Below are 19068 nucleotides of genomic sequence, written 5' to 3' on the forward strand. Positions count from 1 at the left end.
CATATAAAATGCCAGTTTCTACGTCTGTCTGTACTACTGTAGAAATATTACGTGATATGTTTCAAAGGTTGTGTTTTGTTTTAGAGTTTGTCTCTTGTTTTATTTTATAGTTAGCACTTTAATCATATTAAATCTCAAAGTTACAGTTGGGTCGGGACATATCTGTCAATTGACAGATAGACTGAGTTCTAAAGCATACGCGGTTAAAGTGATGTCGATATGGCTAGATTACTTTATTTCAGCTGCTTTCATGGTATAATATTCTATGGCATTTTGCTATGGGGCAATGCGGTTGATTTTAATGTCATTTTCATTCTGCAGAAAAGGGCTATAATTATATAAGCTACAATGGGATGTAAAGAATATCTAAAAGAAAAGTTGAAAAAGATCAACATCCCGAACTTTGCATTTTTTATATATGTTAGTCGTAATGATCGAGATCAAATGATGTAACATTCAGGAATGACCATAAAATTAATATTTCCTAAATGCCACGTCATCAAATCACACTCAATCACAGATTCCTATAAAGTCGTTCCTTTATAGGAATGTCTATTTTAATACTTAGTAATTTTTTTTAAATATATAACAATAACAAATATATCAGAGCCATAAAAATATTTTTGCTTCCTATTTATTTATTTTTTGGATTTTTAACGCATCTAAATTAAAAATTTAAAAATTAAAACTTGGCAAAATAAAATATCATAAAATAAGAACACAACAGTAATACATAAATTTATTTATGGGATAACGAAAAACAGTTTTAAAAAGAACGTCCCGCTGATTCCTATACGGCCCCTAAAAATAATCCTTAAAGCATATTGGATTGACAGAATATTCGCATTGTTGTATGGAAACGGATATAAAAAGTTTCCTAAGAGCCGTCGGCGAAATGAGAAAAGTTTTTTTTTTAAAACGAAACAATCCGCCCGCCACGAGATTTTTACTCATCCATTGTACGTGTTTTCACTTCACGGGTTTTTTAAAAGTCCATGTAGTTATGTCAAAATCGATTCTTAGTAATTTTTATAGTATTAAAGTCATTGTACGGTCAAATTTATTTTTAGTTCTTGATTTGTTCACGATGTTATGGTAAAAATGATCCATTTAACTAGTGTTTTGGAATGCCAATTTAATTGCCTGCTTAGTGTACAATATTACTCGAGTAATTAATGTATTTTTGGAATTTAGTAACTTAATTAAATTAAAATAAAACAACTTTGTTGGCTTTTATCGCGGTTTATTAAATTTTTCCATGCCCGACGTTTCCGCCCGATGGTCACGGGAGGACTGAGGCGTCAGACGTCCTAACGTTACGTTACGGAATCTAAAAAACCTAATATATCGCGATAAAATCTAAAAAAGGTTTTTCATTATAATGAGTGAAAGTCGCGTTAACATTAGAAAAAAAAACTTTATTCAATTTTATTATCCCATAAAGAACGCCATGAATGGAACGAAATTCAATGTAGTAGTCGTGGAGTATCCGTGTGGTAGTCATAGTGCCTGTGAAATAGTCGTGTAGTAGTCACGGAGTATCCGTGATATAATCATCTAGTAATCGTGGAGTAACCGTGAAATAATCATGTAGTAGTCATGGAGTAACCGTGAAATAATCGTGTAGTAGTCGTAGAGTATCGGTGTGGTAATCATATTGTACTCGTAGTGTCCTTGAAATTCGAAACGAATTTTTTTAAGGATAGTAATATTTGTTTATTTATTTAACAAGATTTTAAATAAAGAATATCAAGCTACTACTCATAGGGACGAAGATTTAACGGATTTTTTTTAATTTTCATTAAGCGTTAAAGAAAAACCGAGACTGTCAACGTACATTTAATGGATTAACGTCGCAAACTGAACGGTGAACGTTCTCGATGAATTGGTTTTGATTTACAAGTTAGGTATAAATTGTGAATAGAGATATATATTTATATGACGCAATAAAATTACAATAAGCAACTTAAAAAAAATTATAATAATATATTATAAATATGAATTATCGTTTCTAATAAGACTATAAGTATATAACATTCAGACATGCTATTTTTTTATTTTTTTTTAGCCCTTCAAATAAAATCTTTGACTGACAAAAAAAAAAACAAACTGCTAACCTCCAAAATAAAAAATACCCTTCGTTCCGTTACCATCACAAAAAAAAAAATCAAGAAAACTAATGTATTCAAATGAAGTGGGAGGGAGTACAAGGCTGAGTCGTAAATTCAGCGACCTCCACAGGACACTGTAGAGATAATGAAAACAAAATGACCCCCGGACCTGAGCGACGCGAAAACTTTAGACTTAAGAGAGTCCCGTTTTTTCAACCTTTTAAACTGAGCACATACTTAGCTTGTAAATAGTAGTCGTTATAACATACGCACAAACGTAAATAGTAAGCGTTACACAATGTGTGTTGTGTACCCCGTGATGGGATACATATTAGATAATAATGTAATAGTGAACTATATATAATGTTCCATATGTATTTTGTGGATGTACCTATAAAATAAAATAAAAAAATAGATAAATAAATAATTATGTAGTGAAATTTAAGTAAATAACAGAAATAGATAACTTATACATAGATAAACAAATAATAACTATATAAAAAATAAAATATATATATATAAGAAAAAAAAAATCCTTACTAACAGTAACATAGGTTTTTTTTTTTTTTTTTTTTTTTTTATAACGATATATATCCACGGGCTTATAATGCCCATGCTCTTGTTATTCCAATTATTTGTTTGTTACTCTCGATACCTTGGCACCTACATATGCAACTTAGAGACTAATTAAACTAAGCTTAGTATCACTAATCCTACGTGAGTCCACCGACCAAAATTTAAGGTTATGCTAACTTAATTTACTTATATATATATATAATTACTACTATTTATTATTACTTTTTCCTTTTCTTCACTTTTATCTTACAATTATCCAGGGGTAGAAGCTGTGTACATTTCTTGACATTTTTGTATTTATACTGTTGTTTTTATTATCTAAGTTTATATTTACACTTATATGCTAGTTATCATATATGTACACTTATTTCCTAGTTACCTTATATATACACTTATGGCCTACTGGCCTACTTACAATATACACTTAGCCTAGGTTACTGTTAGTAAGTTTTTTTTTTTTTTTTTCGTTTTTTGTTTCTTTTTTATATATATTCTTATATCGCACCCTTAATAAAACAAAGATGTAACTCAAAAATCGCAATTTGTGGGAATTGGCGTTTGAAGTTTAGCACTTTTTCCGCATTGTGTTTGATTAAAAATTACCAATTATTTGTAATGCTTTTAATGACTTTTATTATTGATATCAGTAGTTTAAAGTACAGAGATTAATAGAATAATAGAAAAACAACTGTGTTAAAATCTATAATAGCTGTAAAATGGAGATGAAAAAAAAGTTCCGACTTAAATCTCTTTATGCCAAAAATTACTCAATATTTTAGGTAGTATTTCAAAAAAAATCTCTTTAGTATTAAAACATAACAAAAAGTTTTAAAAATAAATCACAATGTTTCGTTTTATGATTATTTAATTGTAATTATGACGTTGTATGTACTAATGCATCATTTTTTTATAAAACGAAAACTGAAATTTATCACCTTTTTTTTAAATTAAACAAATTTTTATTAATCATCCGATATTTATATATCTCTTTATGGCTACAAATATTGTTTTTTAAACAAAACAAAAACTATACACTATTATAAGAATTAGGTACAATTAGTCTCTAGTACTGTGTGGCTACGGGTACTGTGTGGCTACGGTACCAAAGAATATAGCCACCCCCTCTCTTCCCGTGGGTGTCGTAAGAGGCGACTAAGGGATAACACAGTTCCACTACCACCTTGGAACTTAAAAAGCCGACCGGTGGCGGGATAACCACCCAACTGCTGGCTTTGAAATACACAGGCCGAAGATGGGCAGCAGCGTCTTCGGTGCGACAAAGCCAGTACTGCGGTCACCAACCCGCCTGCCCAGCGTGGTGACTATGGGCAAAACACATGAGTTCACGCTATTTTTGGTGTAAACTTGTGGAGGCCTATGTCCAGCAGTGGACTGTATAGGCTGTAATGATGATGATGAGTCTCTAGTAAATATCTCCTAAAATCACAAATAATTACTAACCACAAATAATCTAATATATAAAAATTCTCGTGTCGCGGTGTTTGTAGTTAAACTCCTCCGAAACGGCTAGACCGATTCACACGAAATTTTGTGTGCATATCGGGTAGGTCTGAGAATCGAACAACATCTATTTTTCATACCCCTAAGTTATCATATATGGCAAAACAACGTTTGCGGGGTCAGCTAGTAAATAGTATAAAAATCAGCAGTCTCTTCTTTCTTATATTGTCTATCATCTTGTTTTTGCTCATTGTTTGAATTATCATATGATACACGTATATCACACTGACCTTTTTTTGGTTGGTGAAACCCTAAGTTAAATACCGTCGGAATCAATATTTTCTGCACATTTGAATCGTCTCGCCATAAGACTCGACGAATTCCAACCACCAGAGCAGGTTGGGTTTCGAAATGACTACAACACCGTAGACCACATCCATACTGTTCGACAGATTATTCAAAAGACAGAGACATATAATCAGCCGCTGTGTATGGAATTTGTGGACTGCGAGAAAGCCTTCAACTGTGTCGAGACCTGGGCTGTCCTGGACTCTCTGCAGAGATGTCATATCGACTGGCGATATATCGTAGTACTGAGATGTATGTACGACGCAATGACGATGACCGTTCATGTCCAGAACCAGAGAACAAGACCTATTTCCCTGCGGGGTGGGGTAAGACAGCAAGATGTAATATCACCGAAACTGTTTACCACTGCGCTGGAGGATATCTTTAAGACCTTGAACAAGGCATCAATGTCAACGGTGAATACATCTCACTTTCATTTCGCCGACGATATCGTCATCTTTGCGGACACGTTAGATGAGTTAGGCCAAATGCTAGCCGGTCTAAACGAGTCCTCCCGACGTGTCGTTCTCTGTATGAACTTGGACAAAACGAAAGTTATGTCTAACAACCAAGTCATACCGAGACAGGTATCGGTCGATGGTACCCTTCTCTAAGTTGTTCAGGATTATATTTACTTAGGCCATACTATCCAACTAGGCCGCAACAACTTTGAGAAGGAGGCCGATAGGAGAATTCGGTGGGGCTGGGCGGCATTTGGCAGGCTTCGTCGAGTCTTCACTTCGAAGATTCCGCAATGCTTGAAGACAAAAATCTTCGAGCAATACGTCCTGCCTGTGTTAACATTACCGAGCCGAGACATAGACACTGACGAAGGGACTGGTCCACAAATATAAAGTCCCTCAACGTGCAATGGAACTGGCCATGCTTGGGGTTTCCCTCAAAGATAGGATTAGAAACGAGACTACCGTGAGAGAACGAAAGTAACCGATATAGCCCACAGAATTAGCAAGTTGAAGTGGCAGTGGGCTGGTCATCTGTGGCGCAGGACCGGTGGCTGTTGGAGCAGACGCATCCTGGAGAAGAGATCGCGTCTTGGCAAACACAGTGTGTGACGTCCTCTGGCCCGTTGGACCGACGATCTACCTAAGATTGCCAGTGTAAGCTGGATGAGGATTGCGGAAAACCGGGATGTCTAGCGCGAACTTGGGGAGGCCTATGTCCAGCAGTGCATTGCAATAGGCTGAACTGACTGACAAATATTTGGTTTATTATTGCAGTCAGAGTCAGAAGAACTTTGATTTTCAAACATAAAATTTCTTCTGTTGACAGGCTTATTAAACAACGTATTAAAATCTACAGTGCATCGTCGTCACTCAGGTCGACGTCACTTAGATCTGTGTATTATACTGGAGAAATATTGTAACTGGCCACACTATTGTAATTTCGTCGCTCTCTCAGCTGAATTTGCTCATATTTTGCTCAGTATTTTGTGGTTAATTGGTGTAAGACGTCTTTTCTTCACAATCCGTTGTAAAGTTTTGTGGCGCAGGGTTTTGGGTAGGCATTGAACTATTGGAGCTTGAAAAACTGGATGAAGATGAGCTAGAAGAGCTTGACGATGATGAGCTAGATGAATCGGAACTAGATTAAGATGATCTTGAAGACGAACCAGAGGACTGTAAATGGCTAGTATTATTTAGGTGGCATTTTTCTCGTCAACTCATAAGTGACAGTAAAATATTGAGTCGGTGTCATCATTTTTGTCAGCTCTGCAGTTACATTTTTGGCCTCTGGAGATATATGTATTTTGTTGATTTTCCTCTTCAACCTGCATAACTTCTTTAGTCTAATATAACAATAATTGATAACACTGTAGTATATTTTAAGGATGAATAATAATCATAATTATTTAATGTCAAAATAGCAGCATTGTTGAATGACAATGATCTATTCAGTCGTATTGCCATAAAAGAGTAACAATCATCCATCCATACGTCATCCTCATAAACTTTCACATTTATTACAGTAATCAGATGAAAAAAAATTATAACTTATTACACTATTATTATATTACTTAAAAAGCCGACCAGTGGCGGGATAACCATCCAACTGCTGGCTTTGAAATACACAGGCCGAAGACGGGCAGCAGCGTCTTCGGAGCGACAAAGCCAGCCCTGCGGTCACCAACCCGCCTGCCCAGCGTGGTGACTATGGGCAAAACACATAAGTTCACGCTATTTTTGGCGAAAGCTTATGGAGGCCTATGTCCAGCAGTGGACTGTATAGGTTGTAATGATACACTATTATGTTTATCTTATAACTTTTACGCTCGATACGCTGAAACTTAACAAAAATTGTGAGCTCTAAGACGACTCCGTTTTCAAAACCTATACAAATAAGCACAACAGTTACAAGTTATTCTTAACTTTTACACGAAAAGGGAATTAATGTTGAAAGTTTTTACTTATCTTTCGTCATTCTAAATAATAAAAAGAAGTAAACAAAAGTGACTTTTATAAATAGCCTTATTTATTACAATAAAGTGATACTTAACCAATTACTCCAACAACTAAGGCATATATTTCAATATAAAACTGAAGTGTTAGGCGTTAACTTTGTAAAATTTGTCAGTTTTTAAAACAAAACCGAAGTAAATCCAAATGTTACACATCATTATCAAATGTGTTTTCTGAGAGAATGAAGTATAACAAAAATCATCTTTTTATTTTAAATCCCTTTTAATCTAATATCGAATTATTTGATATTACTCAAAACGGCAGCACTTTAATCTCCGATCACTGCCGGTGCATCTCTGAATCACGCCACTTTATAAGAACTGACTTGTCAGTTCCAGTTCATAGAAAAGAGAGCAACAGTCGCGTATCTCTCTGTATCTTATAGTTAAAACGCCGGAGTCGAAGTCTACCTATTCTTTACGCGACGAAGACGGGTTTTCTTGTAAAATCTCCAAATCCTCAAATTTTGAGTTACATCTTTGTTTTATTAAAGGTGCGATATATTTATCACCATATATCGCACCCTTAATAAAACAAAGATGTAACTCAAAAATCGCAATTTGTGGGAATTGGCGTTTGAAGTTTAGCACTTTTTTCGCATTGTGTTTGATTAAAAATTACCAATTATTTGTAATGCTTTTAATGACTTTTATTATTGATATCAGTAGTTTAAAGTACAGAGATTAATAGAATAATAGAAAAACAATTGTGTTAAAATCTATAATAGCTGTAAAATGGAGATGAAAAAAAAGTTCCGACTTAAATCTCTTTATGCCAAAAATTACTTAATATTTTAGGTAGTATTTCAAAAAAAATCTCTTTAGTATTAAAACATAACAAAAAGTTTTAAAAATAAATCACAATGTTTCGTTTTATGATTATTTAATTGTAATTATGATGTTGTATGTACTAATGCATCATTTTTTTATAAAACGAAAACTGAAATTTATCACCTTTTTTTTAAATTAAACAAATTTTTATTAATCTTTCGATATTTATATATCTCTTTATGGCTACAAATATTGTTTTTTAAACAAAACAAAAACTATACACTATTATAAGAATTAGTCTCTAGTACTGTGTGGCTACGGTACCAAAGAATATAGCCACCCCCTCTCTTCCCGTGGGTGTCGTAAGAGGCGACTAAGGGATAACACAGTTCCACTACCACCTTGGAACTTAAAAAGCCGACCGGTGGCGGGATAACCACCCAACTGCTGGCTTTGAAATACACAGGCCGAAGACGGGCAGCAGCGTCTTCGGTGCGACAAAGCCAGTACTGCGGTCACCAACCCGCCTGCCCAGCGTGGTGACTATGGGCAAAACACATGAGTTCACGCTATTTTTGGCGTAAACTTGTGGAGGCCTATGTCCAGCAGTGGACTGTATAGGCTGTAATGATGATGATGAGTCTCTAGTAAATATCTCCTAAAATCACAAATAATTACTAACCACAAATAATCTAATATATAAAATTCTCGTGTCGCGGTGTTTGTAGTTAAACTCCTCCGAAACGGTTAGACCGATTCACACGAAATTTTGTGTGCATATCGGGTAGGTCTGAGAATCGAACAACATCTATTTTTCATACCCCTAAGTTATCATATATGGCAAAACAACGTTTGCGTGGTCAGCTAGTAAATAGTATAAAAATCAGCAGTCTCTTCTTTCTTATATTGTCTATCATCTTGTTTTTGCTCATTGTTTGAATTATCATATGATACACGTATATCACACTGACCTTTTTTTGGTTGGTGAAACCCTAAGTTAAATACCGTCGCAATCAATATTTTCTGCACATTTGAATCGTCTCGCCATAAGACTCGACGAATTCCAACCACCAGAGCAGGTTGGGTTTCGAAATGACTACAACACCGTAGACCACATCCATACTGTTCGACAGATTATTCAAAAGACAGAGACATATAATCAGCCGCTGTGTATGGAATTTGTGGACTGCGAGAAAGCCTTCTACGGTGTCGAGACCTGGGCTGTCCTGGACTCTCTGCAGAGATGTCATATCGACTGGCGATATATCGTGGTACTGAGATGTATGTACGACGCAACGACGATGACCGTTCATGTCCAGGACCAGAGAACAAGACCTATCTCCCTGCGGCGTGGGGTAAGACAGCAAGATGTAATATCACCAAAACTGTTTACCACTGCGCTGGAGGATATCTTTAAGACCTTGAACAAGGCATCAATGTCAACGGTGAATACATCTCACCTTCATTTCGCCGACGATATCGTCATCTTTGCGGACACGTTAGATGAGTTAGGCCAAATGCTAGCCGGTCTAAACGAGTCCTCCCGACGTGTCGTTCTCTGTATGAACTTGGACAAAACGAAAGTTATGTCTAACAACCAAGTCATACCGAGACAAGTATCGGTCGATGGTACCCTTCTCTAAGTTGTTCAGGATTATATTTACTTAGGCCATACTATCCAACTAGGCCGCAACAACTTTGAGAAGGAGGCCGATAGGAGAATTCGGTGGGGCTGGGCGGCATTTGGCAGGCTTCGTCGAGTCTTCACTTCGAAGATTCCGCAATGCTTGAAGACAAAAATCTTCGAGCAATACGTCCTGCCTGTGTTAACATTACCGAGCCGAGACATGGACACTGACGAAGGGACTGGTCCACAAATATAAAGTCCCTCAACGTGCAATGGAACTGGCCATGCTTGGGGTTTCCCTCAAAGATAGGATTAGAAACGAGACTACCGCGAGAGAACGAAAGTAACCGATATAGCCCACAGAATTAGCAAGTTGAAGTGGCAGTGGGCTGGTCATCTGTGGCGCAGGACCGGTGGCTGTTGGAGCAGACGCGTCCTGGAGAAGAGATCGCGTCTTGGCAAACACAGTGTGTGACGTCCTCTGGCCCGTTGGACCGACGATCTACCTAAGATTGCCGGTGTAAGCTGGATGAGGATTGCGGAAAACCGGGATGTCTAGCGCGAACTTGGGGAGGCCTATGTCCAGCAGTGCATTGCAATAGGCTGAACTGACTGACAAATATTTGGTTTATTATTGCAGTCAGAGTCAGAAGAACTTTGATTTTCAAACATAAAATTTCTTCTGTTGACAGGCTTATTAAACAACGTATTAAAATCTACAGTGCATCGTCGTCACTCAGGTCGACGTCACTTAGATCTGTGTATTATACTGGAGAAATATTGTAACTGGCCACACTATTGTAATTTCGTCGCTCTCTCAGCTGAATTTGCTCATATTTTGCTCAGTATTTTGTGGTGAATTGGTGTAAGACGTCTTTTCTTCACAATCCGTTGTAAAGTTTTGTGGGGCAGGGTTTTGGGTAGGCATTGAACTATTGGAGCTTGAAAAACTGGATGAAGATGAGCTAGAAGAGCTTGACGATGACGAGCTAGATGAATCGGAACTAGATTAAGATGATCTTGAAGACGAACTAGAGGACTGTAAATGGCTAGTATTATTTAGGTGTCATTTTTCTCGTCAACTCATAAGTGACAGTAAAATATTGAGTCGGTGTCATCATTTTCGTCAGCTCTGCAGTTACATTTTTGGCCTCTGGAGATATATGTATTTTGTTGATTTTCCTCTTCAACCTGCATAACTTCTTTAGTCTAAAATAACAATAATTCATAACACTGTAGTATATTTTAAGGATGAATAATAATCATAATTATTTAACGTCAAAATAGCAGCATTGTTGAATGACAATGATCTATTCAGTCGTTTTGCCATAAAAGAGTAACAATCATCCATCCATACGTCATCCTCATAAACTTTCACATTAATTACAGTAATCAGATGAAAAAAATTATAACTTATTACACTATTATTATATTACTTAAAAAGCCGACCGGTGGCGGGATAACCATCCAACTGCTGGCTTTGAAATACACAGGCCGAAGACGGGCAGCAGCGTCTTCGGAGCGACAAAGCCAGCCCTGCGGTCACCAACCCAGCCCAGCGTGGTGACTATGGGCAAAACACATAAGTTCACGCTATTTTTGGCGAAAGCTTATGGAGGCCTATGTCTAGCAGTGGACTGTATAGGTTGTAATGATACACTATTATGTTTATCTTATAACTTTTACGCTCGATACGCTGAAACTTAACAAAAATTGTGAGCTCTAAGACGACTCCGTTTTCAAAACCTATACAAATAAGCACAACAGTTACAAGTTAAGAATAACTTTTACACGAAAAGGGAATTAATGTTGAAAGTTTTTACTTATCTTTCGTCATTCTAAATAATAAAAAGAAGTAAACAAAAGTGACTTTTATAAATAGCCTTATATATTACAATAAAGTGATACTTAACCAATTACTCCAACAACTAAGGCATATATTTCAATATAAAACTGAAGTGTTAGGCGTTAACTTTGTAAAATTTGTCAATTTTTAAAACAAAACCGAAGTAAATCCAAATGTTACACATCATTATCAAATGCGTTTTCTGAGAGAATGAAGTATAACAAAAATCATCTTTTTAGTTTAAATCCCTTTTAATCTAATATCGAATTATTTGATGTTACTCAAAACGGCAGCACTTTAATCTCCGCTCACTGCCGGTGCATCTCTGAATCACGCCACTTTATAAGAACTGACTTGTCAGTTCCAGTTCATAGAAAAGAGAGCAACAGTCGCGTATCTCTCTGTGTCTTATAGTTAAAACGCCGGAGTCGAAGTCTACCTATTCTTTACGCGACGAAGACGGGTTTTCTTGTAAAATCTCCAAATTCACAAATTTTGAGTTACATCTTTGTTTTATTAAAGGTGCGATATGTATTTTTTTAAATTAATATTATATAATTAATCTTAATTAATTTGTTACACATGTTAAGTATAAATAATTTGTACACGTTATGTTATATGTAATTAATCCTATTTAATTTAGTAATTATTATTTATATTTATATAATTAATCGTATTTAATCTAGCACTTAGTACTTATGTTTATATACACACTATTTATTTATTCAACAAGTGTCTTCACACGTCAATAGTTTTCAACATGTCGAGCACACTCTCAGTGACGGCGGCATCTCTGTGATGAATCGCCATCTTGAGACTGTGCTCGAGTATTTTCTTATCCGCGGTCTCCGCTGCCCTCGCCACAAAGCGACCAATTGCGTCGTCACGGTCGTCGGTGTAATAGACACAGGTGTTGGTGTGTCTAGTCACCGCGACTACAGCGTGCGAAACGCTGTCGTGGATCCTGAGCCTCCTCGCCTTCGTCTGGAGGACAATGACATCCTCGTAGGTCTGGCCCTGCGCCTCGTGGATGGTTAAGACGCGCGATCCCTCCCCGGATCCGTATCCCTGGTCAGTCAGCAACCTCTTCTCCTCTTGCGTAAAGACCAGGTATAAGGTTCGGTCTCTTCTTGCAGGAATACGCGCGCCCGTGAGGCTCTCCACTCGCAAAGATCGGATCTTTGGGCTTGAGCTGTATACGTCTTTATAAACTTCGCTGATGGCAAGGGCTACGTCTTTGGGATTTCGATGCGTGCATGACAACTCGCACGAGATGGTTGTTATCCGGGTTGGTCTGCAGTACCGCATTTCGAACAGGTTGTCCCTGTCGATGTACGGCAGCTGGTTTATGTCTCCAATAAGGACTACCTTCTGAGCTCCCGATAGTCGGGCGGCCATTACTATGGCTCCGAAGTGGTTCATGAGGGCCTCGTCCACCGTTAGGCGGTTGATTTTTGAGCCCTCGTTTAACCCATTAACTAGAACGGAGGCCATAGTGCGCACCTTTTGCTTGGCTTTGTTGCCGTAGCGGTGCGCCAGTTTTTCTTTTAAGTCTTTGGCCGCCTCGACTGTGGTCGTAATCACGACCTCCGTGTCCTCATCGAAGTCCCCGACTATGCGAGTTGTCTTGCCGCATCCCGGTACCCCGTTTATCCAGGTTTATACAGTAACATAGGTTAAGTGTACATTGTAAGTAGAACATAAGTGTACATATATGGTAACTAGGAAATAAGTGTACATATATGATAACTAGGCAAATAAGTGTAAATATAGACATAGATGAGAAAAATAATAATGTTAGAAATTAGAAAGCAATTATGTGTATACTTCTGCATAAACAGTATTTAGTAAGAAAAAAAAAAAAAAAAAAAAAAACCGTCGGCGTCGGACCACGTCCTAGTTTTACTAGGCAGTCACAGGACTGTCGATCTGTAGTTTAATAAGTAGAAAAATCGCCTGTAGTATTATAATGCATGCATGATAAACAAAGGCACGGGCATTTTGAGCCCGTGGATCAAAATTTATAAATAAAAAAAAAAAAAAAAAATAGTAAGCGTTATAGCACACCACCAACGTAAATAATAAACGTTGAGTCTTAAGTTTTAGTAAATATAAAATATATAAACAGTTTTGTTTTGACTTGATTAAAGATAAGCTGTTTTTTGATTGACATGAAAATGACTAAATATTATTAATCTAATATTTATGAAAGTTAAATTTGTGTTTAGATATTGAAACGTTACAAGTATTTAAAGGTTTATCATTTTGTCGGATTATTAATTCTTTTGTTTATATATATATATATATATATATATATATATATATACTAAATTACAATAACTAAATTAATTTGATTTTTATTGGCTTAAGCTGGTTCTTCTAACGTATTTATAGAATATACTAAAGAACTTTAACTTCTACAAATAGCCTAGAAAAAATGTCTGTAATTAATTAACTATAATTAATCGAAATAGATTAAAATAACGATCGATAAAGACCCATTAAAACATCAAATGAGTGTGCACAGTGACGCTATCGTATGATTGATAGAAATTGATTCATGCCAACCATTTGGCACGGTGCCTTGTGATGCATGCAATTGTAAGCCCGATGTACATCCAAAACATTTCATTAGTTCAAAATATCTGGCAATTGGAATGGCCGTTTATATAAGCGATGCATTCAGATTTTCCAGACGGGATTATTCTCTGCTTCTCTTTTGTTATCTATTATTGGTTGTTTAATGACTTTTGTGTTGTTGATTTGAATTTAGAATGAGTTTGTACTTATTTACCGTTACCAAAAAGCGTTTTAAAAATACATCCTATTTTTATTGAGCATCAAAGACGTATGTACGAGTACAATTAATTATTTATTATTTACACCTAAATAAGACAACATTTTTTAATTTATAACTTGAATCACTAAATGAGTAAATGCGGAGTTTCTTGCCGATTTTTCTATGCAGAATCTACAACTTGAATCCGTGGTAGTTTTATTATTAATTGTTAATGATAGTTAATGTAAATCTACCACCGAAAGTAGATTTTAATTTTTTTAATTTCTATATTTTTAATATGAACATATTTATCTTGTAAAATATAAGTAATAAATCCAAAGCATTAAATATTCCTTTTGAATAGCATAGTACGTAAGTACAAGGTAGCATTTTAACATATACACTTGTCCTAAGTTCATAGTTTACATTGTACAAAGACCTTATACTGTACACTTTGCTACCGTCTACTTACATTAAAGTTAAGTCACGCTAATTTGAATTTTACACCAAGGGCATAAGACTTAAAATCCTTTCCAGGTTGTTCCCCTCTGGTGGTCGATGGTATCAGCCGATGGGTTGCGTGATCGAGAGCATTGAAAGAGTTCGCCAACTTTAATGTACATCGATGCAAATGAAATGTCTTTATTACACACATGTGTCTTTGGTATCAGTTGTTTGTGCATGTTATGGGGCATTTTATCCGCTTCCGATGTTGATGATAAACCGAAATAGCCAGACTGGCGTCGCTGACTTTCGCTTTCCAAATACTAAATTCGATTTTTTTAAATGCACCTCGTGCTTTAGTGAATAAAAATATTATGAAGAACAATGGATGATTCAAGACATTTTGAAATATGTTTGTAGGTCGACCTGCAATAGAGTAATGTGACCAAACTGAGCTCTAATTTTTCTTTAAGATAAAAAAATCCCTGTGCCCAACAGTGGTACATTTACAGTCTAGTCTAATGCTTCTGTAGATGTCAATAAGAGATGTTTATATACAGTAAGTATTATTTAAGATGAAATATGACATGTTTGCAGTACAGACATAGCAGAAATTATTTTTTTATTATACTCTTTTTTTATATTAGTATAAAACCTTACCTTCTTTAAATCTTTGTTGACGTCTGAGTCATCGGCTTTCCTTTTTTCGCAGGAGAGTATGCAGTTCTTGTTGCTGTCCTTTTCACCCTGTAACAAACGAAATAAAATTAATATGGAAATGAACTCTATAGGCTGAATGGCATAGTTTGCCTTTGAAATTATAAACATGATATGACGATAGATATATATTTTAATTACAGATATTAATCCTAAGTAGCCCCTACATATAAATTCTATTTTTTTCCCTTTTTTTAAATAAATAGTAAATCTATTTCAGAGTTGGTTTTTAGCCTTATATGATTGGAGATATGTGCTTAGTACCAGCGCTCGATCCCTCGGGGGTTACTCTCGAAGTCTGGTTAGAATTTCATCGGTGGAAAATATAAGAAAAATTCTTTCATTTTCTGGATTCATACTCTTGGGAGCCTTGCGGAGGAATCCGTCGAGCTTAATGGCATAATCCTTATTAATTTATGAGATATTGAAAATGAAGCCTCGGTAGTGGAACACTGATTTATCATTAGTTTTAGTAATACAACTACTACTATTGTGACACGAATAGTCCTTTTCTTCAATATAATTTTGTTTGATGGAAAGCAGTGATGAGATTCACTAAGCTAAATTAGGCTTATCTTAACAATGCCATCACTTGAAATTGTTCAAGTTACAAGTTGCTGGTAGAGTATCGTACTATTTAGATTAGAAACGTATATTAAAAATGTTTTGTAACGATGCTCTACAATACCACTCATAACAGTCATTTGACAGAACATACACCATATTTGCGGTTTGAGCGTTTGTGTTTTGTTTCTTGCAGAACTGTATTTTTTTTCAATGGCATTGGATTACATCCAACTGAGACTTGTTGTTCGGTTTTCAGAAAATTATTTATGTTAATGTATTGTTAAGAGTAGATTGGTAAATTCTTTAATATGACCTCTAAATAGATCTGACAAACTTTATGAAGTCGTTATAATCAAACAACTTTTTCGGATTTTAACGCGGTTAATTAAGTTTTTAGACGCCCGACGTTTCGGATACTTTACAGCAGCCATGGTCACGGAAGGACTGGATATGGAGTCGTTTTAGTAAAAGTATAGATATGAATAGATGACCTATTATATAAATAAATCATTTTATGTGAATAAATTCTAAAAAAAGCTGTAGTAAATATAATGATAAGTTTTCATACATGTCATGAATAATACACGCACACACATGACATAATTAGGTGTAGTAAAAATCGCGTGACGTTTACGAGAAATGAGCGTGCAGTTTGAATGCGTGTTTAATTTTGCCGTTCCTTCAAAATTATCATATAAATATATTTTGTAAAAATTTAGTAAAAAATCATTTAAAATACTTTTTCCGCACATAAAAAAATAAACTGAAAGCTATGTGGATATCAAAGACTACGCTAACGCTATAAAAAAATAAAAGAAAATGTTACGAGTAGAAGTCGTATTCATCATAAACTTAGTTTTTTTTATTATTTAATACCGAATAACTGACCGATGGGTATATGAAGTTTTAATTTGATTGTATTATTGTATTACATATAATTCATTATACAAACCGATCTGGTTTCTATCCATAAAAGAGGAACGAACATTTAGCATGAACAGTTTGTCAATTGTAATGTGAGCCCTATTTAGCCCAACTCCTTCATTTATTGGTTCATTTGTATTTATATAATTTCAAGTTTTTAACATTAATTGATTTTAGCATATTACTTTACATAGCGATGTGTTTATCAACCTCTGACAACTTATTTCTAGTTTCAGCAACTCGTAACAGTTTCAGTTTTCAGAAATATTTATCGCCGAAAGAAATTATTGAAAACTAGTAAATAAATATACAAGCAAATGTTCATGGATCCGTCATATAAAATTAATTTGCATGAATAGCGTCTAATGTTATATTTCGTATTATAATTATACATTCTACGTAAATATATATTGAGAGAATATATATGATGTTGGTTGGATTACATAGATTCAATGTCAAGTGACTCGTTATAATTTTACATTATACAGTCATAAAAAAGGGTTAGCAAGCGACAGAACACCGTTTTACGACCGCTCCGAAGCGAAACAGTTATCGTAAACGACAACGAATTTGGCAAGCAACGAAAACTCTGAAAACGCGAAATGCATTAATTAAAAATAAAAGTAGATTAGTTTAAGATCAAAGACAAGGTATAAAATTACGAAATGTTAATAAATCGTTGCGCTAGATTTTGAAATTAAAAGCCTGAAAATATTTCATTACGTAGCTACAAATTAATATAAATTACAATTTTGTACAAGAAAATAGTTAGCTTATCCTAAATTATAAAGATTTCATTGAAATAATTTAAAAAGTTAATGAATTAATTGTTTTATAAATGAGTTACACTATTAGCGTTCTTATCGCTAATAGAGTCATCGCTAATAGAATTTCTTCAAAGTTACATGCAAAAATATACATATTAATTAATATAATTAAAATAATACAGAAAAAAAAACGTAGAAACTAAAATTAACGTTGGAAGATACAGCAGATTTATTTTTACAACGTTGGCAGCACTGAAATTGACCGGGGTTGATCAACTTCAATTGATAGCGGGCGCCGAATTATGTCAATCGAGCTTAACGCAGCCGTTCAAACTGTTGAATATGTAATTTGGTGGGAGAAATCACTTCGTTTGATTGAAAATTATTTAGCTATTGTTGTAGACGGATTTTTATATTGATTATGTAATTGTGTATTATAAAAATATCCCAAATGTAAATGAAATATTTATTGCCCGTTTATTTTACAGTATTTTGTGTTAATTGTAACTGACTCTTCAAAGTTAGAGTTTAGTATTTTTTTATTGTTTATAGATTTGTATGTAAGATAGTTTTGTTGTCTACTGTTTAACTCCTGTTGACTACTTCTTATTAAATGAAAAGTGCTACATAATTTATCGGACTATCGTAAGAAAAATATACAATACATTTATAGAATTATAAAGATAATAATCAAAATACAATTAACTCGAATTTTCGATAAGGTTTCCGGGAATAGAATTCAAAGTTCTCGAATAAACTCTTTCATTACACTTCTTTGTAACTTGCCCTGTACCAGTCCTTAATAATGTAAATTCTTGCCGGCGTCCGCGAGTTTTCAGCACTTGAATTTAATCTCTCTTTTAAAGACATGGATATAGCTTAAAAAATATTTTATTGTAAAATAGAATATAAATTATATGAAATAATAGTTGTATGCTAAATTTTAAATCCTACTTCTGCCAAAATTCAGTGTAGCTGAGCGTAAAACTCGAGGACTTCTGGATCAATTCGGTTATTCGTTTAAAAGTTTTTCTAATACTGATGGTGTGAAAAAAATTTAGAATGAAAATTCGACAGAAAATGGAAACAATTTGTAACGATTTATCTAACTGCATGTATTTGACAGTTCGCAAGACAGGACGTCAGGTGAGTCAGCTGATATGTTGAATAAAGCGGTGGCTTAGACAGAAAAATATACACAACTCAATTATAGTACCATTCCTTACAAGCCTGTCAATTACCCACTGACAAACCTCTAAAAGGCTAGACGGACTCGTAGACGTTCGCTTAACTTTCTCATCCAAACTTATTCAGGTTTCTTTCACCGTCGAATCCAAGATGAATTTTTAATCTAACTGCACTTGAAATTTCAATTGCATCTCGTTCTGTTTTGTTTTGAAGTAGAGATTTCCGAGTATATACGTGTAGCCATTTGTTATTTTATAAATAGTCACATTACCCAGTACAAGTATATATTTTAATATCAGTTTTAATACCATTTCTACTTTAGTATTATTATTATTTTTTGCATATAAATAAATAAATAAAGTTTATATTACGTAAGTTGTTGCAAGCTTTACCATCAACTGTGTGCAGGGGAATATGCAATGAACATTTACAACTGGAGAAATTATTTACTGCTTGCATGCGAATT

At 34.9% G+C, this 19068-nt stretch overlaps 1 protein-coding gene across 1 annotated transcript in view; it reads right to left on the reverse strand.

Annotated features, from left to right (window-relative positions):
- Positions 1-19068, reverse strand: part of LOC123669311 (RNA pseudouridylate synthase domain-containing protein 2) — a 176804-nt gene that overhangs the window by 15344 nt on the left and 142392 nt on the right. Inside the window, exon 3 of the mRNA XM_045602921.1 lies at positions 15100-15186. Coding sequence (XP_045458877.1) covers positions 15100-15186 — 87 coding nt within the window. The remainder of the gene's footprint in view (positions 1-15099; positions 15187-19068) is intronic.

Source organism: Melitaea cinxia, chromosome 3 (genome assembly GCF_905220565.1).
Source record: "Melitaea cinxia chromosome 3, ilMelCinx1.1, whole genome shotgun sequence".
Taxonomy (NCBI): domain Eukaryota; kingdom Metazoa; phylum Arthropoda; class Insecta; order Lepidoptera; family Nymphalidae; genus Melitaea; species Melitaea cinxia.